Source organism: Alternaria atra (genome assembly GCF_907166805.1).
Source record: "Alternaria atra isolate CS162 genome assembly, contig: 25, whole genome shotgun sequence".
NCBI classification, from domain to species: domain Eukaryota; kingdom Fungi; phylum Ascomycota; class Dothideomycetes; order Pleosporales; family Pleosporaceae; genus Alternaria; species Alternaria atra.
In genome coordinates, this window is record NW_025091323.1 from 3,111,298 (window position 1) to 3,124,458 (window position 13,161).

The 13,161-nt window shown below is 51.7% G+C and overlaps 6 protein-coding genes across 6 annotated transcripts; 5 read left to right on the forward strand and 1 right to left on the reverse strand.

Annotated features, from left to right (window-relative positions):
• Positions 1 to 830: 830 nt before the first annotated feature.
• On the forward strand, positions 831 to 2,519 carry ALTATR162_LOCUS6093 (uncharacterized protein; the record flags this gene model as incomplete). Its single annotated transcript, XM_043313714.1, has 1 exon — positions 831 to 2,519. One exon carries the CDS (start codon positions 831 to 833, stop codon positions 2,517 to 2,519), a length of 1,689 nt encoding a protein of 562 aa, XP_043169649.1.
• Positions 2,520 to 3,160: 641 nt separating this feature from the next.
• ALTATR162_LOCUS6094 (uncharacterized protein) lies at positions 3,161 to 4,263 on the forward strand (the record flags this gene model as incomplete). The annotated part of the gene is made up of 3 exons (XM_043313715.1): positions 3,161 to 3,280; positions 3,326 to 3,542; positions 3,614 to 4,263. 3 exons carry the CDS (start codon positions 3,161 to 3,163, stop codon positions 4,261 to 4,263), a joined length of 987 nt encoding a protein of 328 aa, XP_043169650.1.
• A 1,548-nt stretch (positions 4,264 to 5,811) lies between these two features.
• On the forward strand, positions 5,812 to 6,582 carry ALTATR162_LOCUS6095 (uncharacterized protein; the record flags this gene model as incomplete). Its single annotated transcript, XM_043313716.1, has 1 exon — positions 5,812 to 6,582. One exon carries the CDS (start codon positions 5,812 to 5,814, stop codon positions 6,580 to 6,582), a length of 771 nt encoding a protein of 256 aa, XP_043169651.1.
• A 512-nt stretch (positions 6,583 to 7,094) lies between these two features.
• ALTATR162_LOCUS6096 (uncharacterized protein) lies at positions 7,095 to 8,605 on the forward strand (the record flags this gene model as incomplete). Its single annotated transcript, XM_043313717.1, has 2 exons — positions 7,095 to 7,136; positions 7,277 to 8,605. The coding sequence occupies 2 exons, from the start codon at positions 7,095 to 7,097 to the stop codon at positions 8,603 to 8,605; spliced, it is 1,371 nt and encodes a 456-aa protein (XP_043169652.1).
• Positions 8,606 to 10,227: 1,622 nt separating this feature from the next.
• Positions 10,228 to 10,827, forward strand: ALTATR162_LOCUS6097 (uncharacterized protein; the record flags this gene model as incomplete). The annotated part of the gene is made up of 2 exons (XM_043313718.1): positions 10,228 to 10,742; positions 10,794 to 10,827. 2 exons carry the CDS (start codon positions 10,228 to 10,230, stop codon positions 10,825 to 10,827), a joined length of 549 nt encoding a protein of 182 aa, XP_043169653.1.
• An 815-nt stretch (positions 10,828 to 11,642) lies between these two features.
• Positions 11,643 to 12,833, reverse strand: ALTATR162_LOCUS6098 (uncharacterized protein; the record flags this gene model as incomplete). Its single annotated transcript, XM_043313719.1, has 1 exon — positions 11,643 to 12,833. One exon carries the CDS (start codon positions 12,831 to 12,833, stop codon positions 11,643 to 11,645), a length of 1,191 nt encoding a protein of 396 aa, XP_043169654.1.
• Between the last annotated feature and the right edge of the window lie 328 nt (positions 12,834 to 13,161).

Sequence of the window (13,161 nt, forward strand, 5' to 3'; positions counted from 1 at the left end):
CGTCAGACACTGGATATCTCTCGCAACATCCTCGGTTGGGACACCAAGCCAAGCTATCGTCGTCTCTGCCCGCTTATATAAAGATCCCATAATGGCAACTTGGTGGCTCTTCTCGCGGTCGTTTTCTTGGTCGATCGAAAGAGCATCAATCCAGAGGTAATGATCGTACTTTACGTCCCGCAGTTGATTGAGGAGATCCCAGAGATTCAAGCGTACAGTAAAAGGTTATCCGTTGAGCAGAATCTCTTTTGTGGGTGACTTCGCTCCCCATACATACGAGACGGCGGTTTAGGATGGTTCGTCATCCAAAGAGGTAACATGGAGTCGAACAAAGATCATCGATGAGACCCTGTCTGGTGAAGGGTCTAGCTCGAGTTTGAGCAATCGGGTGTTGATGGTAGGATGTGGGCCCAGCGGAGCAGACTGATAAATTGCTGACATGGCTTGAAGAGGTGGCACGATCTCCTTCCTTGCATAAAGCGAGTGTATATGTTACTGAGGAGCTTTGTGAAGGGCTGGAGTGTCACCACAGAAGACAGCAGCCTTTCTGTAGGTGGCTGAGCATCGTCGTGCTGGCCAACCGAAAACCCAACTCAAGGCACAGCCCCTCCAAGTTACCACCCGGCTTCATGTCGGTCATTCTGAGGAATTGACTTGAAAATCCGCGTCGACTGAGGTAAAGTCGTGAGAGGTAAGAGCGCCACGGATGTGGATCCTCATGTGTGGGGCCGCGCTAGGGTCGTTGATCGCCGGCGCGTCACCTCTACAGGCATTTTGCGCCTCACGCAATACTTGTCGAATAACATCATCCACCGCTACATATATTCGACATGGGAAAAGGAACCGACAAGCTATATATCACGCACTCGGAGTGGTCCTCCTCAGATGCATTTGGCAACGCGCGCGGCGCAAACAGCGCCAATCGAGCCTCTGCTGCCGGCTTGTCCTCAACCTTCAAGCGCTTGCCCTTCAACTACTGCGCCGTCTCCCTCCAGCCGTTTACAGACCCCGTGTGCACGTCATCAGGAACTATCTTTGACCTCACTCACATCCTCACGTGGCTGTCTAAACACCCCGATACGAATCCTGTCGACGGAACGCCATTGAAGCGTGCCGACCTCATCACGCTGAACTTCACGAAGAACGAGGACGGCGAATATGTAGACCCAGTCACATACAAGGTCTTCACAGACAACACGCATATCGTTGCGCTGAGGAAAAGCGGCAATGTCTTCGCGTGGGATACCGTGGAGAGGCTCAACATCAAGGCGAAGAATTGGCAAGATCTGGTCAGCGACGAGGCATTCACACGGAAGGACATCATCACGCTCCAGGATCCCCAGAGTATCGAATCAAGAGACTTTAGCTCATACAAGCATGTGAAGGACGGAGACACAGTAGTGGCAGAAGCGGAGAGCGGTGTGAACAAGGAGGCTCTGGGCAACGCGGCAAAGATCATCAAGGCGAAAGAAGCAGTGGCGAAAGCGCGCGAAAACAGGAAGATCAAGGAGCAAAGTGGGATTACATCGAAAGCGCTTGCGAACTTGCCCAAGAATGGTACAGCAGCATCAACGTCCGCAGAGCCCAAGAAACCGGCATATAACGCGGCCGTGTACACTTCCGGCAAAGCTGCTGCATCCTTTACCTCGACTGGCGTCACACCACACACCTCCGGCGAACGCGCCCTCCTCTCTGATGAAGACTACATGCTCAAGCCGAAGCGCATAAAGAACAAGGGCTACGCGCGAATATCCACCTCACTCGGCGATCTCAACGTCGAACTACTCCCCGAATACGCACCGCGCGCGGTATGGAACTTCGTCAAGCTGGCACAGAAAGGATACTACAGCCACACCATCTTTCACAGGAACATCAAGGGCTTCATGATACAAGGTGGTGACCCGACAGGCACTGGAAGAGGCGGGCAGAGTATATGGGGTAAGCCATTCGAGGATGAGTTCGAGGGGCCAGAGAGGCACAACGCCAGAGGTGTACTCAGTATGGCGAACAAGGGCAAAGGTACCAACACGAGTCAGTTCTTCATTACGTACCGCGCTGTCCCGCATCTCGACCGCAAACACACTATCTTTGCACGAGTAGTAGGTGGTCTGGACACAACGCTGCGTTCAATGGAGATAGCGGAAGTAGGCGAGAAAGATAAGCCTGTCGATGATATTGAGATTCTCGATGTAGTAGTCTTCGTAGACCCCTTCGAAGAATGGCAGAAAGAACGCAAAGACAAGGAAAACAAAGAAATAGAAGCTGAAGAGATCAAGAGGCAAGGCGGCACAGCCGACGACAAAACAACGTGGACCGGTAAGCGCATACGCGCAGACGGCACAGTGGACAATGGCACTGGAGAAGGTCTCGGCGTAGGCAAGTATCTCCAGGCCGCAAAACAGGAGATACAAAACCAGGGCGATGACGAGATAGTCGGATACGTGGATGACGAAGAGGATGTTGCACCAGTCAAGAAAAAGGCCAAGACGAGTGGCTTTGGTAACTTTGATGCCTGGTGAGGCATTCGTGAGTCTATGTACGAGCTCAAGACTGGATATTAGAAAGCAGAGAAAATGATACCCCCAACGCGTCTGCCTTGCAATCCAGACCTTCCATGACTTGGTTGCATGTATCTCACCGCTGAGCAATTGCAGAAGACGTCTAAACCCCGTTAAACCCCACACTATGTCAGCATGCACGCAAAACATCCGCTGCAACTTGCTGACTACGCACATGACTATATGTAGCATACTCAAGGAATAGTCTTGATTCCGTCGGCGTTAGCGTAAGTCCTATTGGGCGTACCGCCGTCTTTCAGTCGGTACGCAAGATGCAAGCATACTTAGACCAATAACCGTGAGGACACGTGGGGTAATGGTGTAAATCGAGCGTTGCGTAATAATGGACAGTTCTGGATGTTGGTCGTTGGTCGTTGCGGGGAAGCAGACCGGTGATAAGCACGATGCATGCATATAGATGCATGACGGAAGTATAGATAAAGAGAGCTAGGTCGCACCTACCTCAGCTCCTTGACATCACAGACGAACGCCAATTTAACTACTCTGCCTTCTGAACAACTTTGTACCAGAGTCAAGAAAAACTTACATATCTTTTCTTTCTTAATTACCGTCCTCTGTTAGTTCACAGGCCAAGCACCAACATGTCGTCGTCCGACATCCCGTCTTCCTGCCGCGCCGTCGTGATTGAGAAAGCCGGCGCTCCGTGGACTATCAAAGAAGTGCCCGTCTCTGCACCCAAGTCGGGCGAGGTTCTGATCAAGGTACTTGCGTGCGGCATCTGCCACTCTGATAGCTTTCTCCAACAGGGCCATCTGGGTGAACATGTCTTCCCTCGAGTTCCAGGACATGAAGTCATCGGGAAGGTAATCGCAGTTGGCGACGACGAAAAGAAATGGAAAGTTGGAGATCGAGTGGGTGGAGGATGGCATGGTGCGCATGATGGGTCCTGCAAGGCGTGCAACAAGGGCCTATTCCAGATGTGTGAGAATGAACTTGTCAATGGTGTTAGTAGAGACGGTGGATGTAAGTCTTACCTTTCCTACTGGCAATCTCCGAGAAACTCAGGACGGCGAACTGACATGGTGCGGAATCAGATGCCGAATACTGTACCCTCCGTAGCGAGGCTGCAGTGCGCATCCCCACCGATGCAAACCCTGCGGAGTACGCTCCTCTACTCTGTGCTGGTGTTACGGTATTCAATGGCATACGCAAGATGAACATCCAACAGGGTGACACTATTGCTGTGCAAGGACTTGGTGGCCTAGGACATCTCGCAGTACAATATGCTCGCAAAATGGGCTACCGTACCGTCGCTGTATCATCCTCAGACAACAAAAAGGACTTTGCCTTCCAACTTGGCGCAACAGACTATATTGACACTTCGAAAGAGAGCGCCTCTGAAGCACTCCAAAAGATGGGTGGCGCGAGCCTCATCGTTGTCACAGCACCAAATCCGAAGATCATAGGGCCATTGGTTGAAGGACTCGGGCCTTTGGGCAAACTACTCGTCCTTGCGCCTGTAGGCGATATACCGGTCAATACCGTAAGCTTGATCACGAAGGGTAAATCGGTCCATGGATGGCCTTCAGGGCACGCGCTGGATAGCGAAGAAGCAATCGACTTTGCTGAGAAACAAGGCGTGAAGTGCATGATCGAGAAGTTTCCATTCGACAAAGTAGAAGATGCTGTTCAGCACATGGAAAGTGGGAAGGTGAGGTTTAGGAGCGTGATCGTCATGGAGTAGGATGGTCAAGAAGCGTGGCGCATAGTTCGGGATGCTGGACGCCAAAGCGCCAACGACGCGGGCAAAGAAACGTTGGGGAAATGTGAAGAACTATAGCTGAAGAAATCAACGAAACAGTGAAACAATTGGTGTTCATGCGAGATGTCTTACTACACAATGCCCCCGCGTGCATGCTCGTTGGTGTTCCGGGATGATGGAGGTCTGCGTGCAAGGTACCGGCCACGAGGCAGTTAAAGGCCGAACAGCAACCATCAAGGTAGACGCAGCGAAAGCTATATCCATCACACACACGTCAAACTGTTGTCTAAGACTAAGCCGTCACACGTACACCCCAAGGAAGCCAAGTCCGCGTCTCCGCAGCTTTCTTCTTCTAGGCACTTGTACTCCACGTGCGAACGCAGCCTCGCGCCACAGCCATGCAGCCGCCATAACCGTCCCGTCTCATGCTACTGTGGTTCGCGCCTCGCCCGCCACTTCATACGCAACCGCCGAAGCAGCTCAATTAAGTACACGCGCGACACACACCTCTCACCAAAGACTCCTGTTCTGCTCCGGGTACCTGCATCTGAAGCGCGGTCGTGACATGTAACGCCTGCGCTGGGTCGCTGGACGAATGGGCGGCCAGAATGCAGCGACGACACTAACCCCAGCAAACTCCGTTGTTTCAGAAAACTGAATATCGGCCACTTGCGACACTCACATGGCTGTACAGGGACTGCTGGTCTTGTGGCTACCCGCTTAGGCTATGATGAGGCAAGGCAAAGTAGGGGTTCTTGGGAGCGGATAGGACGGGTGTCCTTGTAGATCTACCTTAAGATGTGGCGGGTCCCGCAGCAGGTGCCAACGCTGCCTGAGTTTGGTTGTTGAGCGACTGAATATCACGAAGATCACGGCTCTTCTCTTTTCTCCCTTCTTTCCTTTTGCACAACGTTTCCTTTCTTAACGCTGTGCGTCTTGTTTCCCCATCAGTTCGTTTCGGAGTAGTTCTCAAAGTCGCTCTTTTGCAGGCCCGGTGCCAGGAAAAAACAACAGTCGTTCCCTCGTTTGTGCATTGCATCATTCACGTTCCTTACAGCAGCTCTTCCGGGTAGTGCTGGTTTAGACAAGGGACTTATTGGTCTATCTACACAGTGTCGTTGCACGACTGTGTCGAAACATCTCCCTTGACACCTCATTACATAGGAAGTGGGTGTGAACCACCATCTTTCTGGGAAGGTTGACAGCAAAAGCTTTGGGAGTTGGTTGTCCACGACAACGCGCAGTGAGCGGAGCATCACAGCAAGAGAATTTTCAGTGCATTCGGCAGGCAGTATTGCTCGAAATTGCACACAACGCAAACAACCCCCGCCGTTTGAAGAACGTCATACCGCCAATCCAAACACCAGTCGTCTCAGCACATCCGGAAGACGTCTTTCCACCGGGGCATCCAAGCTTCGTGGGTAAAGATTGAAGACTGGCACTTGGGCTTTCCTGGCCCACGCTCCTGTCTCCATTCGAGACCTACGGGTCCGCCAAACCCAATTTCCAAATACCTACACAACACTCACCATGATATCCGGCTCATTACGCGCAGCCTTACTGGCGCTCGTTCTTGCATCGACATCGTCAGCTGCAACAGTCTCACTTGCCTCCTTCATACCGCGGATCGACAACCTCCCAAAATCTTGCAACGCCGTCTACAACAGCGCCATCTCTGGGTGTGTAGCGGATGATTTCAAGTCGGGCGCAACCTGTTCCGCAGCCTGTGTGCGGGGCTTGTCGGCCATCGCAGAGAGCGTGACAGATAAGTGCGCGAACGTCGATGCGGGCGAGTTGAGCATCATTGGAGTCTTCCAGAACGGACTGGGTATACAGAGTCTATGTCCTGGAGTTACGATTACGACGATTTCAAGCGAGAGTGCGGGGCAGACAACGACAAAGACATCAGATCAAGCGACAAGCACCCAGGCGGTCTTGACGAGTACGAGCTTCACAAATTCAGCAATCGAAGCGACATCGACATTGTCAAGTTCATCAACGGAGACGGAGGAGGGAGATGAGAAACCGACGAGTTCAGTGCAACCTACGAGTTCGAGTTCGTCGACGGGAGGCTTGGTGCTGGATCCGAATGCTACCGGAACGCTCACGGCTTCAGTCGCACCTCCCACGGACACTGCGCAAGCGACCCAGGCACCCAATGCACAATTATCAAACGCTGATTCGGGCGGTGGTTCACCGTTTGATGTCGTTGCTGTGGGTGCTTCACCACAGCTTAAGACTATGGGGATCTCGATAGCAAGCCTATCCGCGATAGCAATCATGTTGCTCACGAGTGGATAGTCGCGCCACAGTATTTCCTTTCTTTCTTATGTTGATGCATTGCCGAAATGGCTCACGATTTGGCGTTGGGATTTGGAATGTTTGTACTATACCCGCATTGTTGGAAAGACGGAAAGGGGCCATGACAAGCTGAATGCGTCGGGGAATCCGAGTGAAATGGCAAGAATCATGTGTCACGAAATGCCCATGTATCACATAGTGAGGGCGATCATAGCAGCAAAACCGTGTACAAGACGATGAATCAAACGTGCACGATTACTCAACCTCTCAACGACGGGGCATGTGAACTCGAATCATACTATGCTTGAACATTCCCCAAGATCTTGCCCAAATTGCTCTCATGCGTGTTGCACTCCGATAATCGAACGTTCCGGCCAGCTCGCCCCCTGCAAGGTAAGCGAGAGATAGCTGCACCCCAGACGTAATCGCCTTCCCGCCGCGAATCGACTTACCGTCAGCCCTCGACTAACTTGGCCCCACCATGCAGGAGCACAGGAGCACAGTCGAGGACCATGAGGAAGACGTTATTGCTGTGTTTTATCCACGGCTTCAAGGTATGTGTCTTGTCGCGCGAATGACCATTACGTCATCCCAGGAACACATCCACATGTGTCATGTTCAGCAATGCGCAATGCGACGGCTACCATGCTATTTGATATGGAGGATGGACACTATGCTAACACATTCGGCATAGGGCGGAGATGAGACATTCAGAACGTTTCCAAGCCACGTGAAGGCACTCCTGCAGCATGCGCTGCCCAAAGTCACTGTCCTTACCATCACGTACCCCCAGTTCGAGACGCGAGGCGACTTGCACGAATGCGTCGGCCGCTTCAAGGAATGGCTACAGAATAAAGTCATAGACCTTGAGGTCGCCAATTCGACCCCCTCGCCTACCGTGGATCCTTCTGTGCGCACGATACTTGTAGGCCATTCTATGGGTGGCATCGTTGCGGCTGAGACGCTCCTCTCCATCCTCGCTGAACAACCGATACATTCGCAGTCGAACTCGCAAACTGGCTCAACGGGATCGCTTGCCGACCATTCCATGCTCATGTTCCCGTACATACAAGGCATTCTCGCTTTCGACACACCATATCTCGGTATAGCGCCTGGAGTAGTGGCACATGGCGCAGAGAAGCATTGGAATACAGCGAGCTCGGCCTACTCGGCATACAACAACCTTGCGGGCGCTTTTGGGTGGGGTGGCAAGGACACCGCATCTGGTGCTGTCGATACGAGCAAGATGCTTCCAGCACCCTCATCTACTGGCGACGCAGCATCAGCTCCGTTGTGGCAGCGCTACGGGAAGGTGGCCATGTTTGCCGGTGCGGCGGGCGCGATAGCAGCAGGCGGTGCAGCAGCATACATGAAGAAAGAACAGATAACCCAAGGCGTGACTTGGGCCACATCACATCTAGAATTTGTCGGAGTCCTAGCCCGCCCTGAAGAGATGCGAAAGCGGCTCGAGAAGATTGCAAAGCTCACCACAAGCCAAGATCTTGGTTTCTGCAACATGTACACCACGCTTGGCCACGCCGTCAACAACGAGAACAAGGAACATGGCTGGACCGGCAAAGTCGCTGGCAAAGACCGCACATTCTGCAATCTGCCCAAAGGACCTCTGAAGAACTTCTTCATGCCTGCCGTGAACGACAAGGCTACAGCGGAAACCTTAGCTCATACATCCATGTTCGAACCTCGCAACAACCCGGGCTATTACACTCTCAGCGAGACAGCCAAGGAGAAGATCATCGAGTGGACAGAGAGCACAGATTGGTATGAAGAAAGTGAGGGACCGTTGGTGGGAGAGGTTGGTGACGAAGCAGAGATCGTAGAGAGACAAGAAGTAGACGAACAGATGCAGAAGGAAGCCGATAGGAAAGAGGCGGAAGAATTGCAGAAGGCGAAGGAGAAGGGTGATGTTGATGCTTTGGAGGAGGAGGGCGAGTTTGTAGATTTGAAGAGGACTGGTGAGGTGGCAGAAGGAGATGATGAGGCGAGGAAGAGGAGGGAGTTGTGATAGGATTCTTTGTGAGTCTGGATACCCTTTGACCCTATGAAAATGAATACATGACCTACTCTCTAGTCAGGGTACATACCATCTGCGTGCTATTTACAGCTGATCTTGCATGCTTGCGCCACATTTCCCTGCAAACTGAAAGAACCCAAGATCAATGAGATTGCTTAGCGTATGACTCTTCATAATGGGGCAGCGACAGGCTATTGTAGAAGTGTTTCTTTGGTGTTCTAGTGCGCTACAATCAAAGTTCCACGTCATCCTAGCCAGAAAAGTTCCGCAGCGTACTACGCTGGAGCTTGTTTCCCCACTTTAACTCGCCTTCACCTTCACCTTCACCTTCACCTCTTAATAGCCAAAAACACGACCCTCCCGAAGTCTGGCCGGCAGTCGCACTCACGTGAGCGCTAGCTTAGCGTCCCCATCGTTACCATATAATCCTCTGCTTCCTGGTTCCTCTTCTCTTCTTTACACACACCTCCAATTTCAGAGCCACCGCATAGTTACTGTCAGCACATTATGGTTCGATTCCGTGCTGGGATTCCGAGGTCACGTTTGTGATACCTATGCGGCTGAGGTTGGTTGAACCTTTGGACGATCGAACGACTCGACGACCTCTACTCACTCACAAGACATTACCACCCAAGCACTGGACTCCATCACAGTCACTTGGGCCCGAGTGAGTAGAGGCATTGCTTCTCTCAACAGAAGACGCCGACGACTTCAGCCCAGCTTTGCTGGGTTTCCTCCGCCAGAACGTCGCCTACAACGTTGGAACATTTGCCAGCTTGTGGGTCATTCCCGCTTCCACCAATCCGCAACTACTCAACCATTTGCGCGCTACTGGGAAGACGTTCGACAGTGTGTCCGCGTTCTGCAGATATCAGTGGGTATTCGTTATCCTTTTTATGCCACCAGGCCACCCCACTGCGCACATAGGTCTCTGGGGATGTCTTCGGATAGTTCGCTATCTTGGGGCACTTGCTGGTTTCGACCGCGTACGGAAGACTGGCAGAATTGGTATTCGCTATCGTCTGTCGGTCGCATGCGAGGAATGTGAGCTACTCTCGCGCTCACAAGTTAGGGAGTGTATCCCGCTTATCTCATACACCTGGCTGAATTGGCAGCTTGATCAATCTTTTTCATTGACTTCATGACCTTGGTCGTGGGTTGAGGAAGAAGCCCCTCTCATATGTTGTGTTGGTAGTGTCCTACTCCACCGTCAGTGTTCACCTGGTGGCTCACATGAATATGTCTGGACTCTTCTTGTAGATACATACTTGCGCTACTTCTCGTCATACCGTTCATTGCCATGACAACTAAGATTTAGGCACTTAAATTGGGTTCTATTAACCCGACACCATTTTTGGTCTCACATCACAATTGACAATGCCGTGATGTTGCGCAAGCCTCCACGTCTAGAACATACTACTCTGTTTGCAGTAGCACCATCTACGGTCTAGCGCACTCACCGCGCGCTCAAGTGACGGTCACCAAAGTTATATCTTACAACACTTCTCTACGCCTATAACCCGCTATCGCTCGGAACTCTACTACCTCAATCATTCGTCATCCTCAAATTTGCCATGCAATACCCAAGCCTGACCCACTCGTTCGTCGACAACATGGAAATTCCCACGAGACACACGCCTGAAGAAGAAGAAGAGATGGAGAAAGAGATGATGCAACGATTGGAAGAAGATAACGAGTGGCTGCGCGAGCAGTATAACGAAGCCAAGTCGAAGGCAGAGAGAGCAGACGAGCTCGAAACTGAGCTGCAGAGTGCGGACAGGGCATACGAACGCCTCCAAAACGACAAGGACAATGCTGAAACGAGGCTTCGAGACAAGCTCGCCACGAAGCTGCATCAGCAAAAACAACACTTCGCCCGCATGAGGAAAGAGGATAAGGTGAGGATTCGCGACTTGGAAGCTGAGGTTACACAGCTAAGGGCCCAAATAACAGCTCCCCCCTTGCAAGCTACCCTTGAGGAGGTGCTGAGGGACATGAAGCGATTGGGTTTGGAAGGGAAATTTTCTGGTGAGAACAAGCATGGGACGACGATGGAAGACGACGACGAGCCTAGTTGCAAGAGGAAGAGAAAAGCTAGAGATCCGACAGCGGAGCCGCAAGAACCAGAGTATGTCAATCATGGCTTCATCCAAAGTGTAGTTGCTAACCACTTACCTAGGCCATCCTACCTTGTGAATCGATGGGGACCCTAAGGGAAGAATAGGAAAGACTTGAGCTTGGGGTAGCTACACGGACACACAAGGCCACAGACAAGGATAGTTCTGAATGTGAGATAGTGGCGAGCGCCCGTGAGCTGGGAGGTACAAATGAATTGGTTGTTGCGTAGATTCATGGTATTGATCAGACCTCGGGACGCATGAGTGTCCATGGCGAAGGGGCACGATTAGCCTGTGGAGAATATCATTCTTCTTAAGAACATACAGCGGAATTCTACACAACGAAGAGACTAAACAGGTACGGAAATAAGTAGTCTTCCGTTGCAGTCTATATCAGCATGTAACAAGAATACCTATGAAAAGTAAGAGCATTGTAAACTTCTAAGCCGTCAGTTTACATGTTTGATGCTTTTACCATGCCTTGTTGTAGCTGGCAAGAAAAGAGTCTACGAAATCGTGTTTAATCTTTTCCCTAGATAGGGCGGTGATGTCGCTGCCATGCTTGATCGACGGGTTGTAAGCCTGGAAAGGCTAGCGCTGGACAAGCTTTTCGCCAACCGTGTTTGCGTCTTCAACGCTGTGTACATCGTCCGTTCATCTTCTGTTTCGATGTCATTTACGCATAGGAGAGACATTTCAGGCACCCCGGGCTGATCCGACTAAAGCTTCAGCCGCCGTTGTCCCACGCGCGATGACACGTCACTCGAACCTCATTCGCACGGCATCTCAGCCGCGTGCTAACGGGGCTGTCTCGACACCAGATACTTCAACATCAAGGTACTTTGTATCTTATACAACTACACGAGTAACGATCTAAGTGCTGTTCAAAGACAAAATGTTCAATCATCCTCCTAGGCTTCATCAACATCCATTTCACTCACGTCCATATCATCATCCCAGTCCTCCTGAACGTCTTCATCACCTGTCGTCTCGGAATTGGGAGCTTTATTCCTCTCCACTAGATATTGGTTACTCTGGTCAAAATCCTCACACCATATCGCCAAGTGATCGATATCAACACCACCACCAATGAAATAAAGGTATCCAATCTCGCCTGCAGTCTTCTTGACCAGACGCTCCCATTCCTCTCGTTCTTCTTTCTGTTTCAGTGTTTCCCCAAAGTGTGGTTCGACGTACACGTCTTCCGTCGTCTCCGAGTAGGACAGTGAGCTGCGTGGTAGTCTGGGTCGCGCTGTGCCACCGCGTGCACGTCGCTCTGCCATACGGGTCTGGTCTTTGTTGTTCTGGTGGGCACGACGACTATAATAGCCGGATATTGGCTCATTCCAGAAATCGGGGCCAATGTAACAATCGCCCAAGCCGTGTTTACGACGTATCGCTGCCTCAGTCTTCTGTCGGATCTCCCAGGCTAGCCGGAGCTCGTTGTGCTCTTGCACCGACCTGCGTACGGCTTGAATTATCTGGCACAATCTTGAGTTGCCTCTCTCGGTTTGCGTGTGTATATGGTTCTGGTTGCGCGAGTGTAATGCTGTCCGATGCCGATGCACAAGTGTGTGTGAGGTGGCAAGAGCGTCTAGTTTCTCCCACCAAGCCACGTATTTTGTGACTTGAGCCTCAGGCATTGTCGTGGGGTAAGACGCCACCAAGGAGTCACAAACCGGGCACAACGAAGGGTTTAGGGATAAGACTGCTGCCTGGACGTTGTTGGTGTTGAGTTGATGAGCCTCCTCCCACGCCCGCTCACGTTCCCAGCGTAACTGGTCTTCCTTCCGGGTCTTCTCAAGTCGCTGTTTCGCTATCAGGTACACTTTTCTTGCTTTGTTCCACCGCCGGTTGCGCATGTGCTTTGGAGGCCTCAATCCACCTTTGGCTACCAGCTCCTTAAGTGCAACGTCGGACTTTCCTCTAGCCAGGTAAATAGTGCACTTGGGACACAGGGGTGTGTGATGTGAGTTGGAGGGATGAATTTCATGCTGACATTGAGTCGCGGTTCTAGTCTGGTGACCATAAGGTGAGTGGGTAAACGGTCGTTTCTTGCTAGGTGAGAAAGGCAGCGTGTCTGGAGTGAGCATCATCGGCATGTTGAATACTGGTGGTCTGGCTGATGTATTTGTCGATTTATGCTGATGAGACTAGTGTGCATTATTGTGGTTGAAAAAGATGGGGTCGCGTGCTGTGGTGAACCACAGACTAGCGAGGGACCCGAAATGTGAGCAATAAGCCGTGGACTTGTGAAGAAGGACCTGTAGTATGAATGCAGCAGGCGCAAATGGGGGTGTAGTGCGAGGGTTTAAATGTAAGTTGCACTCCAGCCCTATTCAATGAGGCGCGTCAGGGCGTCATCGCCCTCTCCTCTGATTGGTTCGCCGTCCCAAAAGTCACACACGAGCAGTCATGGAGCTTGCCCGT